This window comes from Daphnia carinata, chromosome 3 (assembly GCF_022539665.2).
Source record: "Daphnia carinata strain CSIRO-1 chromosome 3, CSIRO_AGI_Dcar_HiC_V3, whole genome shotgun sequence".
NCBI lineage: Eukaryota > Metazoa > Arthropoda > Branchiopoda > Diplostraca > Daphniidae > Daphnia > Daphnia carinata.
In genome coordinates this window covers 9,592,187-9,614,057 of record NC_081333.1, presented here as the reverse complement: position 1 = coordinate 9,614,057, position 21,871 = coordinate 9,592,187, and the positions used below count along the sequence as shown (strand labels likewise).

At 42.3% G+C, this 21,871-nt stretch overlaps 3 protein-coding genes across 5 annotated transcripts; 1 reads left to right on the top strand and 2 right to left on the bottom strand.

The window, feature by feature from the left end:
• The first annotated feature begins 101 nt into the window (after positions 1 to 101).
• Positions 102 to 6,121, top strand: LOC130685232 (proton channel OtopLc-like). Of its 3 annotated transcripts, none has more exons than XM_057508491.2 (13): positions 102 to 208; positions 770 to 889; positions 2,368 to 2,820; positions 2,893 to 3,000; positions 3,111 to 3,225; positions 3,302 to 3,398; positions 3,868 to 4,014; positions 4,081 to 4,241; positions 4,309 to 4,447; positions 4,522 to 5,054; positions 5,117 to 5,296; positions 5,374 to 5,478; positions 5,547 to 6,121. In XM_057508491.2, the coding sequence occupies exons 2-13, from the start codon at positions 777 to 779 to the stop codon at positions 5,754 to 5,756; spliced, it is 2,361 nt and encodes a 786-aa protein (XP_057364474.1). In that variant the 5' UTR covers positions 102 to 208; positions 770 to 776; the 3' UTR covers positions 5,757 to 6,121. The 3 variants fall into 3 exon arrangements, with proteins under 3 accessions (XP_057364474.1, XP_057364476.1, XP_059350416.1); XM_059494433.1 differs by having other exon boundaries at positions 194 to 213; XM_057508493.2 differs by lacking the exon at positions 770 to 889 and having other exon boundaries at positions 188 to 208.
• Positions 6,034 to 11,496, bottom strand: LOC130685296 (H(+)/Cl(-) exchange transporter 4-like). The gene is given in 18 exon segments (XM_057508582.2): positions 6,034 to 6,949; positions 7,295 to 7,508; positions 7,599 to 7,762; positions 7,819 to 7,909; positions 7,990 to 8,109; positions 8,176 to 8,300; positions 8,382 to 8,389; positions 8,391 to 8,610; positions 8,681 to 8,895; positions 8,958 to 9,140; positions 9,219 to 9,358; positions 9,442 to 9,589; positions 9,648 to 9,809; positions 9,878 to 10,035; positions 10,104 to 10,347; positions 10,418 to 10,555; positions 10,801 to 10,973; positions 11,279 to 11,496. Coding segments are annotated over 17 exon segments (2,562 nt in total). The 5' UTR covers positions 10,942 to 10,973; positions 11,279 to 11,496; the 3' UTR covers positions 6,034 to 6,858.
• A 132-nt stretch (positions 11,497 to 11,628) lies between these two features.
• Positions 11,629 to 18,002, bottom strand: LOC130685225 (uncharacterized). The gene is made up of 4 exons (XM_057508484.2): positions 16,489 to 18,002; positions 12,341 to 13,236; positions 12,074 to 12,267; positions 11,629 to 11,997 (listed from the first exon to the last, which is right to left on the bottom strand). Exons 1-4 carry the CDS (start codon positions 17,958 to 17,960, stop codon positions 11,932 to 11,934), a joined length of 2,628 nt encoding a protein of 875 aa, XP_057364467.1. The 5' UTR covers positions 17,961 to 18,002; the 3' UTR covers positions 11,629 to 11,931.
• Positions 18,003 to 21,871: the final 3,869 nt, after the last annotated feature.

Below are 21,871 nucleotides of genomic sequence, written 5' to 3'. Positions count from 1 at the left end.
TATTCGTATTCCCTTCGAGCAACGAAGGGAACGTCAATGACGGCATACAGAATAGGTCCACAAAAACAAACTGTTCTTCTAAATGTGAAAAAAACATTTCTTAATCGCTATTTGAAGTTAGTTAGCGTCCGTTCGTTGAAGGTTCATCACTTCAAGTTTCAACTAGCCGTTATTAAAAGAAAAACTGAGGCCTGAGCGACAAGGATCGGTACGGTACATAACCAAAGACTTTATCATGTCTGCAGTTTCGTTCTGTAGTCTTCGTGGTGGATTGTGATGGTTCGTGACGATTTTGTTTTCTTGTCTTTGCATTAGCTGGTTTTCCTCTGTAAGTCATTTGCTAATGAATAGTAAGTTCCTTTCGTGAAGCAGGAGGTTGAAGATAGTAATAGTGAGAAATTCGGAGGGAGGTGACAAACAAGGACATGCACACCCGACGTATCCGATAAATAAAAGCAGCAACCACAAATTGGCAAAACGGCACACTAAGTTAGTTGGTCGAGTTGAAAGGCAAGTGGTTGTCCCGTCAACAGGCGTAGTAGCGTATCGCTGACAGTCACGAATTTTCTAGCCCGCATTAAATACCTTGAATTAATTGTGCCATTTACGATTTCCTGTTTAAAATCTTAGCGATTGCAGCAGCAATTTGGCTTGATTTAGTGGGTTAATATTGCGTTACACACGCCTAATAAAAGTTCTAAACATCGTCTCGCAGTCTTTAAACTACAGTGTTTGAACACAACCCAATTTAGAACTGTTTTTTGAATAGTGGTGATATGCTCCGACAAGAAAAGAAGCAAAGCAGCCCTGCTTTATTTTGTCATCAGCAATCCGTAAACGGTGAAGCCTGGAGAACAGCTCTAATTAACATGTCACAGCCATGTCTCTCGTACGTATTGATGTCTCGTTTTCAAACCGTCCCTATTTCTTAAACAAACACCGCTCAGAGAGTTATGATTACAACCCAAAAGCAATTCCATTCTGGGACGTTCAATAATAGAACGCTTAAAATAAATATAGAATGCTGAGTGTACTATACCTTATTATAATTCTCAGTCAAAATACTGGCAGACAATATTAACCATAAATATAAATTTACGCAAAACAAATTGTTCACTACAACTTTATCGATAAAACATTTGTGGTTGCAGCGAAGCCCTATTGCCCATGCAGGATTGTGCTGTATGTTGGACGATTAATAATAGTCCTTCCTAACACACCTTCCGAGAATTCAGCGTATATCGTGCAGAAGTCTAACGTACACGGTTTCGAATTGAAATTGATCGGGGATTACAAAAATCTAGTGTATATTTATGCACAGGCTTATAGTTTTTGAAAAAAAACGTAGAAAACAGAAGAAAAAGGTTGTTGCGCCTGTACGGAATTTGATATGCTATTTATGTACACTTTTCTGGTTTAACAGTTTATTTCGATAATTTGATTTAAAAAAATTATTTTAAACATCAGTTTTAATTTATAAATAAAAATCAAAGTAGAAATTTAAAGCCCGACCTTTTCGCGAAAAAATCAGTCTTAAAAAATAAGCCCGACAATATAAGCCCGACGAAATAAGCTCGACTTTTTTTCATTTCTGGCTTAATGCTCAAATAGAGTGGAAAATATATTAATTCGATTCAGAATAGAACGAGGATCACCAATATCGATTTTACTTTTACGTAGAACTTACGGTTATGTAAATAATTGTAAAAAACGGGTTAAAAAAATTGTTGCGCTAGCACGTTCTGGCCCTAGAGTGCTACATTACATTTAGTAAGAATATTTCGAAAGCAGTTGATTTCACGAAAAAATGAATCGTTTTTTGGGAATCATCATTGAATTTTGAGTATATAGTGTAGTTTTTAACGCATTCCAAGAGATTTCGATTTTTTGCAGATTTTGGAAAAAGTGAAAAGGCTATAGCCTTCTCACTTTTCCATTTTTGGCCAAATTTCAAATTTGGCTTAAAATATATGATTTCGATTGAAAATTGAATGCTGATCACGGAAATCCAGTTTATTTTTCAATTGACCTTATAGTTTTTTAATTAAATCTAAAAAACCAAAAAAAGTCGGGCTTATTTTGTCAGGCTGTCCGACAAAATAAGCCCGACTTTTTCTGTTATTATAAATATTACATTATATCGTTTGGAATCTACGATTTCGATACGAAATTGAACGGGAATCACAAATATCGAGTTTATTTTTAAGTGGAATTTTTGTTTTTTTTCAATAAAAGCAAAAAACGGGTTAACACAGTTGGTGCGATAGCTCGTTTTTTGTAGAAAAAACGTCACAAAGTTTAAACCCTTTAATCAAAATTATGCCAAATGGTTGCCGATCAATTTACTAATTTTATGTACACACTCAGGAATCTACCTTCGTGGCAAACAGAACGCCGTTCCATGCATGAAGACGATGACATGGTGGTCGAAGTCCAGCCAACAGAGACCATGCAGCTTAACTCCGACTGCGAAACGATTGGCGATTTCGGAATCTTGGGTCGAAAGGGTTCAGGCATTGGCGTTCCGACTGGACCTGAACAGCAATCAGAGCCGATTACACCAATAGATGAATACTGCTCACCTGATTGTGACTTAGGTTTTCCTAATCGTAACTGGATGCCAGTGGAATTGAAACCTTTGACAGCGCCTTCTTCAGCCAAACTGACAATCGTGATGGCAGATAATATGGCGTCATCCGGTTGGATGGATCAGATTGAAGCTAGTGACGTGATCAAACTGAAAAGAGATCAAGCCTTAAAATCCCGTACCTCACCTGGTTTTAAGACAACGTTTTTCCATCTACCCAAGCATTGTGAAAGGTGAGATCTATATCCGACAGTCTCCTATAAAAAAATTCATATCAAAAAACGTTTTTCTTCACATGGATAAAGGCGTGCAACGACGAGAGAAGGAACTCCTTCGGCAATGTCCACCTGTACCGCCGTGAATGTGGCTGCCGTGCCGGATACGCTGTCTAAGCGATGGAAGAAACGCGGCGAGTGAGTTGCAATTATTTGTCAATCAGTGGCCATCGAACCGGGAAACCACATTTTTTTTTTCAAATCTATTTTACTTTCGGCTCTTTCTCAATTATTTTTTGTTTTTACAGCGACGCTGTTTTAGCTGTAATTAGCGCTATGTACGCCAAGTTTCTCATTGTGCTGGGACTGGCTTTCCCAATGACAGAAGTAATTTCCAATCATGTGACGTCCTCTTCATACTTGGTAAAAGAAAAGTTATTTCTTAGAAAAGGAATTTGTCTACTATTTGAATCCCGTTTTTGTTTTGTTTCTCTTAAAGGGTTTCTATTTGTATCTCTACTTTGGTTGCATCGCTTATTTCCTTTACGTTTTCATCACGATGATCCGCAACAAAGCCAGCAAGAATCGGCATTCATGTAAGACTTTTATTGCAAAATGCATACAGTTCTATAGGTTTAACACTTCAAAGTTCGGTGTACGCTTGGACGAGTTTCCGGTTTGAACTGACTACAATCAACACACATTAGCCTATATATCCCTGCCTTTCAGTAAGCTCACCACGTTCGAAGGGCTGGTGAGTATAAGCCACTTTTGCGCATACGAGATATGTGCATACCTGCTGCTGAACGCACTGCTTCATTCCCGATAAGCCAGAAGCAGTTTTTTTTATCTCCAACATCTGAAATCGAATGAAGAATTCATAACACGCAAACGGCGCAACCAACCGCCCATTGGTTGTTTTTGTATGCTGGCCAATGCATTGTTGATTCTAGTTACGTTTCCCTACGATTCTTAAAAAACCAGATTTCTGCATAATTGCAGATCCGGATTTCTGAATTGGTACTACTTTCTATACATTATTACTGTTGTTTTACGCTTCATCAGTTTGCGGGACGAAACAATCGATGGTGGAATTTAAAGAGCCCCATGATTTCCTTGATGAAGTGGCTCATCACCCACGATCCTATAGCGATCCGACATGGAATAAGCCAACTCATCACGGTTCCTTTTATCTGCGAATCGGAGCCGTCTGTAATGAACGATTGATTACACTTTATACCAGATACCCGAAACTAAATGATGCCATCATTTTCTTAGCATTCGGCGTGGGTTCAATGATCTACTCTGGATTGGAATTTGCGCAATACTTTGAGATCGATGCCGGCAGTTACTGTGACAACATTCTGATGGCCGTCACACCCGCCACACGTATGGTATTCACGTTCATCCAGATGTACTTCATTTTCTTAAACGCAAAGGCACGTACTAGTCAGATTTATTTATCAAAAAAGATCGTGACGAAACAGATTTCATTTTTGTCAACAGATGGGCGTTTGTAAACCCAAAGCCATTGCTTACTTTGGCCTGATGCATATGGTAGCAACGAACCTCTGCGTTTGGCTGAACGTCATTATTGAGGAAACCAAACACGAAATCCTCCAGTTTCATCACAACGTATCAAGCCGTGAGTATCTTTATTATCTCTTTCAGTTAAAAAAAGAAAATGCTTTAATTAGCGATGATATCTTATCGGACTAGACGGCCACAGACAAGAGGTTAAAACTACAACAGCTAAGTATATCGCGACCGAGGATGCTCACGCTGAAGCTTTGGTTGATGCCAGAGAAATTTTGCAAAGCAATCAAGCGATTTTCAGTCGTTCATTGCTCGATGAATGCAAGAGGAGTGAGGTCATGGGCCACTTGGTTCAGGACGCCAGTCCGCTCCTATTTCCTTGTGCCATAGAGTACTCGTTGATCTGCGCCGCTATCCTCTACGTTATGTGGAAGAACGTTTCAGCAGGAGGGCTCGAAGAAGACCGACGATATTCATCAAACTCATCGGCCAGTGGTCGCCGATCCCGTCATCATTATTCGGTCGACTGCGCCAAGGCTAATAAAGGTCTTTTTGCGGGCATCTTCGTTCTGGTTCTCACCATCATCAGTTTGATACTTTTCTTCGCGCTCATCAATAATCCCGAGTACAGAGCAATGGCAATTATGGAAGTCGGGGCAGCTCGTTTTGTCCTTTTTTGTATGGCGTTCGTGGCAACAATCATCGGCATCGTGCAAGTAATGTTAGCTCTCCAGACGATTCAAAGATTAAGACTAACGGGCTCATTGAACTCGGGCAGGTGCGCGAATTGCGTTACGATTCCTCTCGCCATTTTGATCTGGACGATGTGCTCCTCATTTTCGGTCAAATCGGTTTGATGGCCTATAATATATTCACAGTCATAGCAGGTTATTATACAATGAACGAGGACGAGGATGGCGCTCTCGTGCTTCTCAGTGCTTTAGCTGCTCTGTTCCAGGTACGTATCCTTAAGTAACCTTCCATCTTGAATGGTGACGTGTACTGATATGCTTTATATTTAATTACATTTTCCAGGCTGTGACACAAACTCTGTTCATTTTGGATGCCTCCCGTCGTAATACGTATTCGGTTGACCAGCAGACACGCAAACCCGGTCGTGAAGTTGTCACTTTCCTTTTGGTGGGCAGAAATCCATTGAAATCATTCAACAGCCGACTAATCTTTACCTATTGGATCTCTGTGCGTAGGTCTGTAATTTTGCCATGTGGACTGTGAACACCCTGGAGAAATCGCGAGCGGACGTCAACCCTGTCCAGCTTCAGTTCTACGGCCTTTGGCCTTGGATAATTATCATGAACGTGTGCATGCCTTTGGCCATTTTCTATCGTTTCCACTCGACTGTCGTCCTCTGCGAGATATGGAAGCGATGCTACAAGGCTAAACCAGACTACACGTGAATCCACATGTAGTCTGGTCATAAGTTTCAATCATGTGCGTCAGTGGAATCGTTAAAGTATTTCGTTTCTTTTGGTTTTTTTTACAGACATCGTAGCATTTGATCTAAGTGGCCTTTTCGCTAGAAAAAGATAATTTTCTTTGCGCCCCATGGCTTTATGTGCGTCATTCAAAAGTGGATTTGGCATTTGCTGTCTAATCCATGTTTACATATGCAATTCTCCGTATTCGCTGTGGGGTTTTTTATTTGTTCAATCCCAAAGTTCTGAAAGGTCGAACTGAATGTTTTCTCTCGTATTCATTCTCTTTCTTTTTCTCTTTTGCAACAAGATTTTTTTGGCAACCAATACACACACGTTAGTTCGTTCGTTTTGGGATTTGAAGCAAGAGCAAACAAGAGGGAATGTATCTTTTTTTTTCTTTTTCTCTTCTTTTCGTTCAGTCAAAATAGATATATGAGAAGAGGACGTCGAGCCTTTTGGATTGAGGAAACAGGAGACGATCACGATATTGATTATATAAAGGAGAACTGACGGGCCAATGGGGACCATGGACAAAGAAAGAAAAGGACGATCAATACATACAAGAGCGGAACAGAGGCATCATAGTTACTGTACATCTCGTACACATCGCCCATAGTAAACGGAACAGCGTTTAAATCATTTCTCTCGGTTGGTTCAGATCGAAAAACAGTCAAGGAAAACAATGAAGAGTAGTAGTTTTGTTGTTTTTTAAGCGGTCGATGAAACGGCAGAACAACTAGTCGATAAAAGATTAAAACCCCGTTTTTCCACTTGAAAGTAGAATGAAAGGAATACGTCAGAGAAAAGATCAAAGGTGGTACAATTTTTTAAATGTCTAAAATTCGTGTCGGAAATTATTCAACAGTCACGCGATGTTAAAGGGGAGAGTGCAAATGTGCACTACTACAACAACTTACACTCTTTTTCAAAAACGTTTCAAATTTCAAACAGTCGGAAAGATTTGATTCTAGCCGCGCTGTGACTACGTTAAAACAAAGAATAATTTTACTAAACAGAGAAAGACGATCACCCCGGGATGAATATTTTTCCCTATCGGTTTTTTGGCTCTTTTTGTTTTTCGTTAGTTTGTGTTCGCTGCATCTGGGTCTTCGCTGTCCATTTGCTTCATGTGCCGTAAAACGTCCTTTTTCGTTATGATGCCGAGCAATCGCCTATAGGGAGAAAAACAAAGAAAGAAAAAGTTAGCAGATCCTTGTTGACGCATTCACCATGTTTGGTAAACAACCCAGACGTCGCTAGAATGACCCACTTTCCTACAACGCGTTAAAGAGATCAAGAACAGATAAACCTTGACCCAACTTAGTCAACTAAACAAATGTTAAATTCTGCAACATGGTACGAACGCAAACGTGGTACGAATGTATGGTACGAAGAGCCAAAAACTAACTCTAAACAGGATTTGATAGCTAGTTTCCTATATCTTCAAATCTAAATAAAACTATTATCATCCCATCAATTAACTTCTATCCCACCACATAAATTGTGAAATCTCTTACCCGTTATGGGTAACGAGGACTTGTCGTAAACCGAGTTTTCGGAACATGTCAATGACAGTTTCCATGGGAGTGTGATCCGTCACAGTAATTGGTGCAAGATCTAAGATGCGTCGCAACTTTAACGGCGGTGACCCGTGCCAAGGTGATGGTATGTTAGGGGTGAATAAGACTAGAGAATCGTCCCTCAGCCCTTCCAACGTTCGTTTGGCATTTGCTAGGAGAATACAAGAGCAGCAATGAACATGCAATATTAGCAAGACGATGATCTCTAACGAACACCAGTTGACGTTTGAACAGGACTTACCGACGGCGAGGGAAAGATCGCGGCGCAGGACAAATCCGACAAGGAATTGCGACTCCCTCGACACAACGACAGGAAAGCCGTTGTGGTCCGTTTCTTTGAGCAACGTTTCGACTGCCTCCAAACTTGTCGTGTCTTGAGTAAGGACTGTCAGTGGCTTGTTTGCTCTATATAAAAGGAAAAAATTAGAAAGATTAACAAATCACGCTTTAATAGACTTTACTTTGGCTGCATGACATCCGCGGCTAACGTAGTGTGACCGAATTCTTCCTTGTTGTCCAAAAAGGGATACCCATTAAGTACAATGTGAGCGTCTGGTGCATTGGATTGCAAACAAAATTAATGGTTAAGATAACACGGAAAAGTGAATCGAACAATGAATAAACTCAATTACCATAAATGCCGTCTTTGCCAAAAGCATCTCCTACCCATTTGCTTGCCATTACGGCGGCCATGAGCGGCACAATGTACCGTACACCACCCGTAAGCTCGAACATGATAACCACCAACGCAACTATCATTCAAAAACAAAAATGTTATTCATCGAGACAGGTTAGAAAAAATTATGTTCATTAGGTACCTGTCATCCGCGTGATACCCCCAAGGACAGCTGCCGCTCCTACCATGGCATAGAGACCGGGTGTAATGCAATCTTCGCCTCCAGCGGAGCATTCGCCGTGAAATATCCAACTATGGGGATTATGACTGCGTGAGAGAAGAGAACGGCAGCAATCAGGACTCGTTGGAACGTGACATCCCATTATTGAAATATTGTGTAATACGTACTATGCCAAGTTGTTCCATTCCGATGCCAACGATGCGTCCCATAATGGCGCCCATACAAAGCGATGGGATATACAAGCCAGCTGGTACTTTGATGCCAATCGTGAAAACGGTGATCACACACTTGAAGATGAGGGCCAAGGCCAACATCCATAGTGCCCGGTAGACGCCAGGGCCGGTTTCCGAAAACTCCACAGCTGAGCTAACATCCGTGATGTTTCGGTTGTAATCACTAAAGCAAATACCTATCAGTAAGTCACGTTCTACGAGGTAATTGTAAATTAGTGGGGAGGATTCCTTACCATAGGTCGTCGGTGTTGGCCACGCCACATTGACTAAACAGCAAATATATCAAACGCGTCGAGCTCATTCGAGTGTAAGGATTGGGGTACGCCAAGATTCCGTTGATGAGAGTAATGCCCAGCACTTCCAGCACTGGATATTGACCGAGACGAGAACCTTTGCGATAACGCGACCACCACACATTCGCTCGAATGAACAAGGTACCAATCAGTCCCTGTAACAAGCAATCAAAGGTTGATGGAAGGAAACAGAGGAGATAATTAGCAATAAGCTCACCCCTAAGATTCCGAGAGCCGTGAAGGGTATCAGCTCGTAGAAGATCCAGGGTTTGTTGTATTCCACATAAAAGAGAACCGAATGCTCATTGCCGTATGGATTGATAGTGCGAACGATGAATGCGGCAATCAAGGCGCAGAAAAACGAACGCCATAGAGTTTTCATCGGGAAATAATAGCTGACCTGTTTCCAATAATTCCCAAAACATCTTTAAGTCATTCTTAATTAAGGATTTATGCTTGACTGCACCGCTACACTGACTTCTTCCAAACTGAAGAGGACACCTCCGATGGGTGCACCGAATGCCACAGATACACCGGCAGCTGCTGCGGCTGATAAAATCTCACGTTTCTTGGCCTCATTCCGACCATATTTAGGAAATAGATAAGAAAATATGTTGCCTGTTTCGGAAATCCAGCACACACACAAAAAAAAAGGGCGATTGAAACAAATGCATCAGGAGTAAGAATTGTTTGAAACGTACCAAGACAGATGGCAATGTGAACCATGGGACCCTCTTTTCCCAAACTTAAACCGGCAGCGACGGCTAGCATTATGCCTATGGATTTTATTAAAAGTGTCCACTTGCCGAGGAAGCCACGAATAATAAAACCACTTAAAATAGTCTTGATCTACAAGCGCAAAGATAATTAGAATAACAGCAACACAGTCGACCACGGGGTGAATTACCTCTGGAATACCTCCACCGGAAGCGTAAGGTGCAAACATTCTCACAAGAATGGCGGCAAGAGCACCAAACGAAACGGCCCACAGAACGTAAAACAGATAGGCTAGAATATATCCACCGGCTGAATCGTCAGATGCGCCAAACAACTGTGGCCAAGTTAGCCACTGCGACAAAAAGGAGCAAATAAGCGTTGACGTACGTGTCAACCTTCATATGACATTTCAGCGTGTACCTGAGAACAATTATCACTGAACGATGTTTGGTTTGACGACCAGCAACATTGCTCTCTGTCAAACCAAAATGCATCAGGACATATTCCATACTTCAGATCCGTCATCCAGGTAGTTCCGATGTCAATAAACGATGCCACGGCACCGACGGCTACACCGACTGTCATATACAGAATATTAGAAGGTCGTTTTTGGAAAGACGGTTGGAATGTTTGTAAAAATCTGTACCCGACAAAACGCAAACCCAACCGGACCAAGCATCGTGAGCAGCTTTAACAGCAGACAAAATCGATTCTTCTTTATGTTTCGTGATGTAGCGATGGTGCATCCGATCACGGGCTAGATCACGTTGCCAATCAATAGTCTGAAAATCATCGTACTGCCCGATCCCTGGAATATCTTCGGCTGTTATCTCTCCTAGCCCAGCAGGTGAGGCGATGCTGCGAGATTCGTTATCAAAGGAGGTTTGTTCCTGGTAGGTGGTGGGGAATGAGCCAACGTTCTAAACTGGTCAGAATCTGGAAATTGAAAATGACTGCTACCTGGGTTGTTCCAGTTGTTGTGATGTCTAGCATGTCTTCATCTGAACTTATAGACGATGTCATCATGGCGACAGAATGTGATGGTCCGGGATAAGAAGAGCTAATACTGGCCACCCGCTGCCCGCCTTCCCGGTTTTCCTGTAAAAAAATGACCAGTAGGAGTTTAGTTATTTTAGGGCACAGAATTTCACCGAGAATTGTATGCCGCATGGATTTAAAAAAGATATACTAGTTCTACAAAATTGAAGGTATATGGCCTTCTGCTTTAAAATTGGCTAAAATATCTTTGTAAAACAGCTTGTGCTTATGCATCGGATGTCATTGACATCTAACTTTTCTACATTTTGATATTATAACCAACCAGAAAAAAAAGCAACAAAAACCTTTTCAATGACCGATTGATAGCCTGGTGCAGCGGGAAATGATCCAAATGTGGCAGCAGGTGTCTTAAAAGGTGCTCGCTCCATCATAGGGATTTGATGTGAGTCAACCTCACTGGCTGTTAGTCGAAATGAATGGGACATAAGCAATCTAATACCCCACCACCTACAATGGGCTTGAAGCAGAGGAAAAATTTCAATCAGATGTCAGGAATGATAACCAGTAAAAACCACTCCAGTAGGTAAGGAAGAGTGGTTTAGTAAACTTAGATCAACCAAAAAAAAACCTTCCCAACCAAGGCATTGGGCTTATCTTTCGTGAATCGTAAATTCACTTGACGAAGGGACTTTATAAGTTGATCACGTTAATCCATAGCATACCTGCGCTACTGAGCAATAGCTATCTGATTCGTTGCATAAACATGCAAGTGCTCAACAAAACTCGTTTGGATGGGGGCGGGTCGTCGGCGTTATACCTTACCATAGCGTTAGGTGAAATCCGTGTTATTGGGACAGGCAAGACGGTTTGGCGATTTGGCAGTCACGTTACTAGCTTCTTCGTGAAGTTGACTTAGACTTTTAGGCTAATTGAAGGCGAATTTCACGAACGAGACAAACTGCTTCAGTCGGGTTTACAAACCTAGTCCACAACAACGTAGGACTCGGGTTTTTTCACCAACAATGAAATGACAGTAGCAGCAGAAATTGGTTGCCAACACCATCTGGTGTTCAAACAATCAACTACCCAATAGTTTTTATTTGAGTAATGGGATTCGATTTTTATGTAAAAAACACGTTATAATAGGTTTTCTGAACGTTTATTAATAAAAAAATCACACACACATATGTCTGATGAACGATAGGCGTTAGATATTCAACATTTCAATAACAATATAACAAAGGACTTTTTCGTCTGGAAAATAAGACTGTGGGCGTGAAAATTGATTCACAAAGCACAAGGAATGAGGAGGAAATGTCTAAGAAGTGCAAGCGTGGGTCCCTTCACCATTCCACAGTAGTTTTTACCATAAACTCACAACCCAATGGTAAAAATGTCACAATTTTTCATCGTTGTTCATGACACTTTCAAAATAAATAATGCACAGTGAGTCTTTTTTAACATCCGCAGCTTCATTATGCCGACCGGTCACGAAGATATTGCATTGCAAAGTCAAATAATCGGACATCTTTTACGGCATCCTTTAATTTACCAAACGATAAAAATTAATTGAAGGAAAAGTTCCAAATGATTTTAAAATAAAATGATTAACATTACCTCGTGACCAAACGATACCCGATCACGATGCCGGTCACCATTCTCTTCATTTTCCTCTTCAGGTCGGGGATGGTTGTCGGCCGTCTTCGGCGGCCAGGCGTTTTCTGGTACCCAAACAGGCTCCGATAACCACGGATGAACTAGACCTCTGGTTGGGACCATTTCAAGCCGATGCGTCTTTTTCTTTTGGAACTCTGTTTCGAAAATTCACCAAACACATTGCGGTTATGAATCCAAAATTAAGTTCTAATGCAATGCAATACGAACCTTCATAAGTGTCTTTGGCCTTGACAGGAGTCGCTACTGTAGTTTTATCAGTGAAATGATTTTTGTTCAAATCGTGAAGGATACTATCTTCCGGGTAGTGAACTGCTGGCTTCTTGGTTGACGGCAATGGTTCCTCTACGTTCTCTTCTTCCTCTTCTTCCTCCTCTTCTTCCTCCTCATCAACATCATACTCCTCATCCTCCTCTTCATCCAAATGAAGATCCTTTTCTGTCGTACTCGAGTAAACTCCGCGAACAATGTCGCTGAGCTCGAGATCGTCCGTGCCCGAGAACCGGCTGGGTTTGCCCCACGGTTTCAAACTGTCCGTTCCGCTGCTGGAGGCTGCACCAGACATTCCATTTCGATCCACTTGCAACGAAGTCCCGATCAGGGTGGACGTGGTCTGTTCTTCCTCGCCCAATTCTATCGAGTGCTGGCCCCAGAGTCCATAGTCCGGGTTGCTGGTGTCACTTTGGTCGCTTTCACGGTCCCAATCCGTCGAAGGGGAGGTTTTCTTGGTGGCCGTCGTTGATGTTGTCGTAGTACGCAAGCCAACCGGTTCGGCCGGGTTAGGTACTTTGGCATTGGGAGATGGAACCGTTCGCAACGAGGAGGAAACTGGTCGCATTGTGCTCTCGAAGGTGGTCGTTGAAGGCGTGGGCGTGAAGGCGAAGAAATCGAGAGGTGGGCGGACTTTGACGGGCGGCTGTCCGATACTTGGCAAGTTCAACGAGTCGTCATGTAATGGGGTCACGGTCCATTGAGGGCGTCCGGGATTAGCGCAACGAGGGTAGAGACTCACGCATTGCTTGCCTATCCAACCAGCACGAACGGCCATCAAAATGTGCGAAAGATTCGGAGTAGTAGACCGATTCAGCAACCAACCCATAGCGATACTATAAAACAGCGAGTAATGAAAACAACGAAGAAAAATGAGAAATGAATGTTTTAACACACGTAAGATGAATTATTAATATTTTCTGTTTTTAAACACAACGTACATGTTAGAAATAAAAAAAAGGGGTGGATCAGGAAGTGTACGTGAACTGGCCAAGGCAGTGCATGGGCGACCAGCCCTGTAACATTTTACCGTACATCCCACGAAAAACAGATGGTCAAAATGAAGGGATTTGATGTCATTGAAACTTGTAATAGATATTCACGAAAGACTGTTATTAACAGCTTCGGGTATCCCCTTTCGGTGTTTAACGCTTTTTCTTTTCCTATATGGGGTAGCATCAGGTAATCCACAACGGTCTCGGTAATTACTTTACTCGTTTCTTCTACTTTTTGCCAAGAGTGAAGACAGGAAAAGAAGACTAGCGAGTATCGCTATCTATTATGAATTGCCGATTTTCATTTTGATTTGCATTTTCTATGTTGTAACCAATCCTAAACATCATATCTCCAGCGCACAAGTTGATTCAGCGGTACCTAATTTTTTCCAATCTTTCTCTTTACGCATTTGAATACCCTGTTATTCCCCGTTGGTTTTTTTCTTTTATGGCTTGCTTCCAGTACTTGAAAAAAATAGAAATTAAACATTTTTAGGGAAAAAAAAAAAAAGACGAGATGTTTGCCTGACGGCATTAAGACAAAATTTTTGTGTTCCATTGACCGCTGTTTGGCCCATTTTTTGTTTCTTTGCTCGCACACGGTTACGTTGCCAAAAGAAGTGGACCGATTCCAAGATTTTTCTTCCCTTTTGTTTGTTCCACGCATAATTTTTCATTTGAAATTCTACGACATTCTTGCCATTTGGCGCTGACTTGACAGCCGTGCACTTGACGGCCGAGGAGTTCTCAGTGACCGCGTTATCCTTTCCACTCGTTCCCAAAATTATTTCTAATTAATTATTATCAAAGATGGCGTACACAGTCATTGCGTCATCGCCAGCATCGTACACAATCACTTCAGCAAGGGTCGGGCGGGTCTAAGAAATAAAATTAGAGACAAAGTTCCGTTAGCGAGATTGTGGCCGTGGTTGGCGATAGCGGCCCGGGGATTACTCGTTGGATAACACAGTGCGTGACGCCCGCTCCCGCCGAGAGTCCTTCGATCCGTGCAAGCATTTTCCCCAAGTCAAGATTGCCAACACGTGTGTCGTGTTAGTCGTGCCCGATTAATCAAAAGGTTTCTCGCGGGATGGCAAGGGGTAGACGTGGTGTAGACGGTGACAGCCGTGAAATGGAGAAAGGAAGAAGGAAAAAAAAAATAAATAAAAGGAGGAAACGTGCACGCAGACTCATTTGCATACAATGTTTTTCTGCAACAAAGTAGATGTTTATAGTAATTTCACGAATCGATGAAATCTTGACCTGACAAACCGTTAAAGGCCATTACGATGACCAACATAAGTTTTTGGCTTCTAGGTTTACGTAAATAAAAATAGCCGGATGGCCGAGTCATCCTCCAATCTGTTCCGCACGACCAGAACGCCATGACGGTAGATGCTGAAGCGTTTTTCGCATGTACTGTTGTTTCATCCCAGTCCCGAAATAAGAAAAAAAAAAAAAAAAAAAAAAAAAAGAGGAAAGACTGAGCTAAAGCGAATCACGAAAGGACTGTCGCTTCACACGAGAAAATCACGCAGATGTTACGCTACGAAAAATACCTGCTGGTGGTTGGTAATAAAGCCAGCATGAAATGTCGGCCAGGACGACCAGAGTAAATCGGTCACATCTTCAAGGGCGAATAGAATAAATGCGAAAAATAAATCAAAATGAGATGATGACGAAAGGGACGGAACTGAACGTGAAAAGAAAAAAGGACGCTCGACTTAACGGTTGTTAAAATGTCGACTAGAGCGAGTCGGTCAAGACGTCATTCTCTACAGTCGACATAAATTGATGATAAGTAGCAGTCGGAATGATATTCTTTTCTTTTTTTTTTTTCCTTCATGATTCCATTGTCCACTTTTCTTGTGTGACTTGCTCATCGTTTAAATCATTTCGAATTTTTTTCGCACCCGGAGAAAGAAATAAAAGGGAGAGGAAGAAGAATAAATAATAACGTTTCTTTTTGTTTTTTTGTTTTTCACACGCATTTTGTTCCAACGAAAAAGCTTTATAGATTACCGCAAAACATTTCCCCGTGTGTCATTTTTTTTTTTTTCTCGATCTTGTTAACAGGTCGTTCTATTTTCATTTTCACCGCGCCCGTTATGTTTACGCGATTGCCGATAAAAAAAACAAAAACAGACGAGAATCATCGCCCTCATTGTGAACGGAAAGGGAAAAGCAAAGGGGGTCTCTCACCACCAAAGAGCTTCTCATCAAACTAATCACTTCCTGATAGTCGAGAGAAATTACGAGCAGTGTCCTCTCCCCGTCCATTTCTAGTATACGGGAAAGTTATGGCCACTGGAAAAGAAAAAAAAGGAGAGGGGAAATGATTACGTGCAGAGCGAAAGAAAAAGTGGGAAACGGCATAAAAACAGATGGCCGTTGTGGGTTTTTTTTTCTTTCGGCAATGCTGTGAAAATAAAATTTCAAAAATCCTTCGTTTCAAAAGCTTTGATGACCAAAGAAAAAAAAAAAAAAAAAGGACAATTCCTTCTATTTTTAAGGAAACGATGGTGAAGCGATGTGGCGAGAATTTGATCCGTTATGTTCACCCTTGTCTGTAGACTTCCACCCTCTGTCTATGCCAATCTTTCCCGTACCGCTGTGATGTCAACATGCGTCGTTAAAGACCATCTGTTGTTCGTTGCTTCCATTCACGCGAGGATGTGGACACGCAACACACACAAAAAGTAGCAAGAAAAGGACAAAAACTAAATGACTAGTTGTGTGCTAAAAAGAAAAAAAAAAAAAAAGAGTTACTGCTTCTTGCGTTGTGCAGTACTTTTGGGGGCGACGGTTTCGGGTGTCCTTCTTTTTCGACATGTGTTTACCTTTCGATGCATCCGCTTATCCATAAAGACATGCGTTCATTCCTTTCGCTCGTTTGATAACTCGGCAAAGAGCAGGAAACGGAAGAACAGACGAAAGAAGTCAAAGAACGAAATCATAAGCCGGAAACGGTACACCATGGAAAGATGATTTCTTTTGATGTTCATCTTTCCGATATTTATGTCAATGAAACGAACGGGGGGAAAACAATCGAGTAGTTTGCTAAAATAATTAGATTTAAAATTGGGGATTTACCTGAGGAATGGGGCCATGGCTGCTGGAACGGAACCTCTGGTCTTCCAGTCCTGATTGAGCTGACACAAGAGCCGTTCAAGGCATTTAGGCTCCGTTGATTGGGTCCCCTGTTGACCAACGGACCTCGACTTGTAGACGTCTAACACGTCCATGGCCAGCGGGGTTGTTTGCTGGATCAAATGCATCAGTCGGACGATGAGACTCTCCTCTTCGGCCGGTTCAGCGATCGATTCCGAGTCTTCGAGATCATACGGCGACTCCAATTGTTCGGCCGGATGCCTGTTATACATTTGCTGACGAAATTCGGAAGGAATATGCCTCGGCTCAGATTGCGGTTTGGGCTCCGGAGTCGGCACTGCTTCCTCCTTCGATTTTTCTTCCGGTTTCTCCGTCGGTCCGTTTTCGATTCGCATACCACTGCGGCTGCTACTGGACCGATCGCTCTTCGAATGGCTGCTACCGGCGCCTCTCTCCCTAACGGTCTCGTGTGGGAAAAGTGTGTGGACAGGAAGAACGGGAACGTCTTGGTGGGCTGGATGAGGCACGTCCGGTTCACTGGAAGAACTGGCCACGGCAACGGCAGCTTGCGCAGCCGCCAGGACTCGGCCATCTGCTTCCGCACCAGTTGCGGCCGCAACCAGCCGTTTCATCTGCGGTCGGCGTAGCTGAGACATTGCCTCCTGATTCAATGTCCACTCCGGATGCGGTTCGGCAGTTGTTGACGTTTTCGCAACAGCGCGAGTCACCGGTTTCAACGTCGATGGCGCTGATGTTGACGGCCTGCCAATGCGTTTCCTGATGGACCACCGACGGTGTCCAGCCGTCGTGTTGCGTCGATACCTGTTCGGGAATGACATCAGCGTGTGACGTTTCGTCCGGCTGAGGAAAGGGATCGGAGTTGACTGGACCAAAAATGACAGCCACTCTTGAATCATTTTCTTGGCTTCTCGTTGCAAGTAGTTGTCGTAATCATCCGACGATCGTCTGGACGAGAATTGCGAGACAGCCGGAGGCTCTTTTTCACTGTAAATCAAAGATTCCGGCAGGTCGAAAATCGTGAAAAGACTACGGATGGATGATGAGTCGGAAGATCGAGGTCGGAAGTTCGAGTCTCGTTTTGAGGCCAGGTCTTGGGTCCTTTCCAAAGAGCTGCGATAGTAGGTGGTCGTGTGAACATGGAGGACAAGCTCGTCGAGGATCGTCTGGATCTTTTTCATGACAAAGTGGTTCTCATCCAGGGCGGAAGAGCCGCGCCGATCGGGTTTGAAGAGTTGCGAGTAAACGGCGTAGCACAATACCGTGCCTAGATTGAGCAAACCGAGTACAAAGACGAGTGAATCTTCTCGAGTCGTGCCCATGGAACGGAAACCGGTAGTGGCCACTTCAGCCACATCTTCCAGCGAGACACTCTTGGTGACTTCCCTGATCTGCCCCAATTGAGATGGATTCAAAAAGCTGGCAAGTATTTCCATTTTGTTTGTTTTTTTGTTGTTTTTTTTTGGATCCGTCTCTTCAAGTCGAATTGACAGGTAAGTGACGCACAGCGATGGACACGAGCGGACCCAATGTCCTGATTTTTTTTTTTTTTACTAGTTATCGCGAAGCACGCGGATTGATGATGGACAAGGACGAAATTGAATGAATAATTTGAAGATGAACAGAAGAATTCACAGCAAACAGAAACACTAGGAGAACTGAAAGTTCGAGTGTTTTTGAATCAGTAGCTGTTCTACCTTGGAGGAATTGAACGGGCCGGCATCTGATGTATAACTGACGGCCAACAGCAGCTTGTAGTGATATTTGAAAGCGGGCCCAGTCCCGAACGAAAAAATACCAGCAGAGTACCCATCCAACCGTGCCAACAACAGAAGGGTCCGTCCCCTTAACCGCTATATGTAGCCTACACATAAAGCCGTAAGACTCTTCTCGTGCCGCACCTCCTCTCTCTCTCTCTCTTGGAAGGAACGGGCGGCTTCCTCCGCCTCGACAACAGCAACCCGGCATGTTGTGTTTCTTGTCCCGAAGAAAATACCCTGCAGCCAACGGTTGCTACTTTGCAAACTCACTCGAAAACGCAAAAGAACTCGGCCAGTAAAGGGGAGGAAAAAAAAAAAGAAAAAAACATACGCTAAATCTTCACATCTTTCTTGGAAAAACCGAGAGGGGCAAAAATGTACGTAAACAGGAAGCAGTTCGTTTAATCAAATGACGCGATAAAATGAGCGAATATTTTTTTTTTTTGGAATTTATACTTTTAGCTTCTTTTAAATGAAAATTGTTGCTATTAAAGTTAGAAATGATTTGGATTTTATTTGCAGCGCCTATACGTATCGCACAAATGGCTCTACATTTCCTTGTCTCCTTCATTGCTGAGGAATCCCGTTGGTGGTTCGGCTTATCTTCTTTAATTGTGTTGTCTTTTTTTTTTTTTTTTTAGTTTTCCTTCCTCCAGTATTTTCTGAGCTGCGCCAGATTTTCTTTTTCATGAATCACGCGGTATAGAAAAAAAAAAAAAAAAAAGATGAGAATATTTGTTTCCACTATTTAATAGTTTAAGCAATAAAAAATATTTGAAAAAAAAAAAAGACGGCGGTTGTAATAATTGGTAGCGTTCTTCTATGCCAAGGCTGTACAGTTAGACGGCACGATCACATCGCCCACCAGTGCAACAACAGCCGAGCTGTGTTTTATACGCTGTGAAATCATATGAATAAAAACAAAGACGCCATAATTGAAGGAAGAAAAACAGCGTAGAGATGATAGAAAATTTCGAAAACCGTATAAAGCAACGAGGACGAAATAGACACGAAAACATTTAAAGGCACGATGATGCGGCATGGGGAATGACCAAGTGGCCTGAAGGGAGTTTGAGTCATTTGAACAAAATCTTTTATTCTTTTGTGTTTTTCATTTTTCTTCAGTGGTCTTTGAACTGTAGGTTACATAATGAGCCTAAGGTTTTTCTTTTATTCTTTTCCCCCATTTAGCGTCTGTTTCATTTTTCTGCTTGGCTGGCCGGACAGGAATGAGGGATTCATCAAATTTCAATCATCGTCAACAACATCAGGCATTATTATATTTTAAAACGTGCATCGAAACAGAACCTGATGAACGAAGCGAAATGAAAAATCACGGCACCCTGCCATTGCTTCAGGTCAATCTCGCTTTAACGATGGCTACTAACACACATAAGTTCAGTTAATAAGAAGCCAGTCTCTCTTTCTCCCTTAACTCTTATAGACACACACACACGCACACGCAGATACACACCAATTCGGACAATTTCGCCGTATGGATGGAGGCAGTTAAATTTCGTTAGAAGACCAAAGACGATGATAGTAACAGCTGTCAGCAGGTGAGTCTACGGTCTAAAGAAGGTAGAGGTACAAGGGCGGGCACTAGGCCAGGGACTCACGGAGGTGGTATCCTCCCGTTTTGCAAAAAAAAAAAAAAAAAAAAAAAAAAAAATGAGCCAGATTGATGAGGACGACCGGCGACTGGTGAGTACGCGAGCTAAAATGGTTCGTTCTTACAAGACATAAACAACCAGAAAAAATAAAAACTGGGAGAAAGAAAGAAAGAAAAAAAAAACAGTGCGGACGACAGATGGTCGGGACAGATGTCGACGCCCGGGAGAGGGAGATGAAACGCTTCACAGGCTAAGGCGAAGATTACACGGAGATTGTGAGGCAAGAGGCACTCACACGTTACATGTGTGTATGATGCCGCTAGTGAAAAAGAAAACTGTGCTTGTAGATCAGTCCGTTAGGTTGTCGTTCCACAAGAAGAGAGCCGTCCGTTCATTTCGTAGATTTCTCGCTATGCTGCAGCAGGGTGCGTTCCTTTTTGAATTCACGTTCGTGTTACTATATAATACGCACTCGCCTCGCGTCTGGTGACTTCTTTCACCATCCAGCACATAAGGCTCTTCCTTTTTTTTTTTTCTCCGGATATGAGGGCGGATTGTCCAGCCATCCTGGGACTCGCCGGCTGTTCTTTGGAATATTGTAACTCTAGTTAATTAGCTGTAAATAGCGTACGTACTTATCATCGCTAAAGTCTCGTTGCAAAGGCAAAAGAAAAAGGGAATTTAAAAAAAAAAAAAAAAAAACAAAGAGCGTGTGAATCTAGCAGAATGACATCAAGGAATAATAATTCATAAAAGAAAACGCCAAGTGTTTGATGGATGTGTTTTCTTTTTGGCCTTGCCCGGAGGTTTTTTATGATCGATTTTCTTTCCATTCCTGCATTTGAGATCGCCTTTTTACTTTGATTCGAAATTGCAGAAAGAGGAGAACTCGTAAAAAAAAAAAAAACACAGGCAAAGACGGACTGGAACACACGTTCAACGAGCACCTGCTATCTTTACGTAGCGCGGCAGATGACGCCGTACGACAAGCCAAAGGGTTTCACAATGTTTCATTTTCTTTATTTTTTTCCCCCCTTCTCTTCGTGAGTTCCAACTGGGATTTGCGGTATGCGGCAGTATGATCAAATCTCAACCGTCAATAATACAGTAATTTTATTTTTTTGTTTTGTTTTCTCCGTTCCCTCATTGTTAAGCGAATGGGAACGAATTCTTATCTGTGATTTAAAAAAACAAGACAGAACAACAATAAATAAAAAGGACGTAGCATTGTTGAGGATGCAAGAAAAACCTCCCGTCCTTTTGTGGTTATGCATCACGCATTCCACAACAGAAATAGAAAATACATAAGTTACAACGCATAATGAGCTGAAATAAAAACGAAAGAAAACTGCCGGATGTCGATTTTTTGTATGCAAATGGCAGCGGTTCCGTTCGGAAATGCCAACTATTGTTTCTAAATCATAGACAAACATTTCATTTGAGTTTCTCGAGGGCATCATTAAGGCCGGCCAAATGTTATTCTTTCCTTTAAATAAAAAAAATAAATAAGTTGGGCTACCTTATAAATAAGACGAACTGCTGTTCGCATTTTGAAGCCGTTCCCAATTTGAAGTCCATTTTTATATTAACTCTCCTTCTCTGCCGTTCGCCTTATGTGGCCTGCAGAAAAGGTGAGAAATATTTTTCGAGACAATCACAGAGTTTTTCGGAGCTACGTAGTGTCCATCAGTGAGATTACACACCACTTCGATCTCGACCTCGCTCTTACCTGGTATGGTATAATAATAGCGATAGCAAAGACCTGATAATGGTGTTGACGCCATGTCGGCAATCATCTTATATGCAAATAGCCCATAGCAACTATAGTATATAGCATCATTGGGCTATATAATTAGGTAGAGCACACGCCATAAGTGCATTTTCTTTTTCTTTTTTTGTGGCTCCTAGACGATTTGAATTTTGGTTAGTAATTTGGCTATACCAAAAGCAAAACAGCATTTCTTCTGGGGCAAC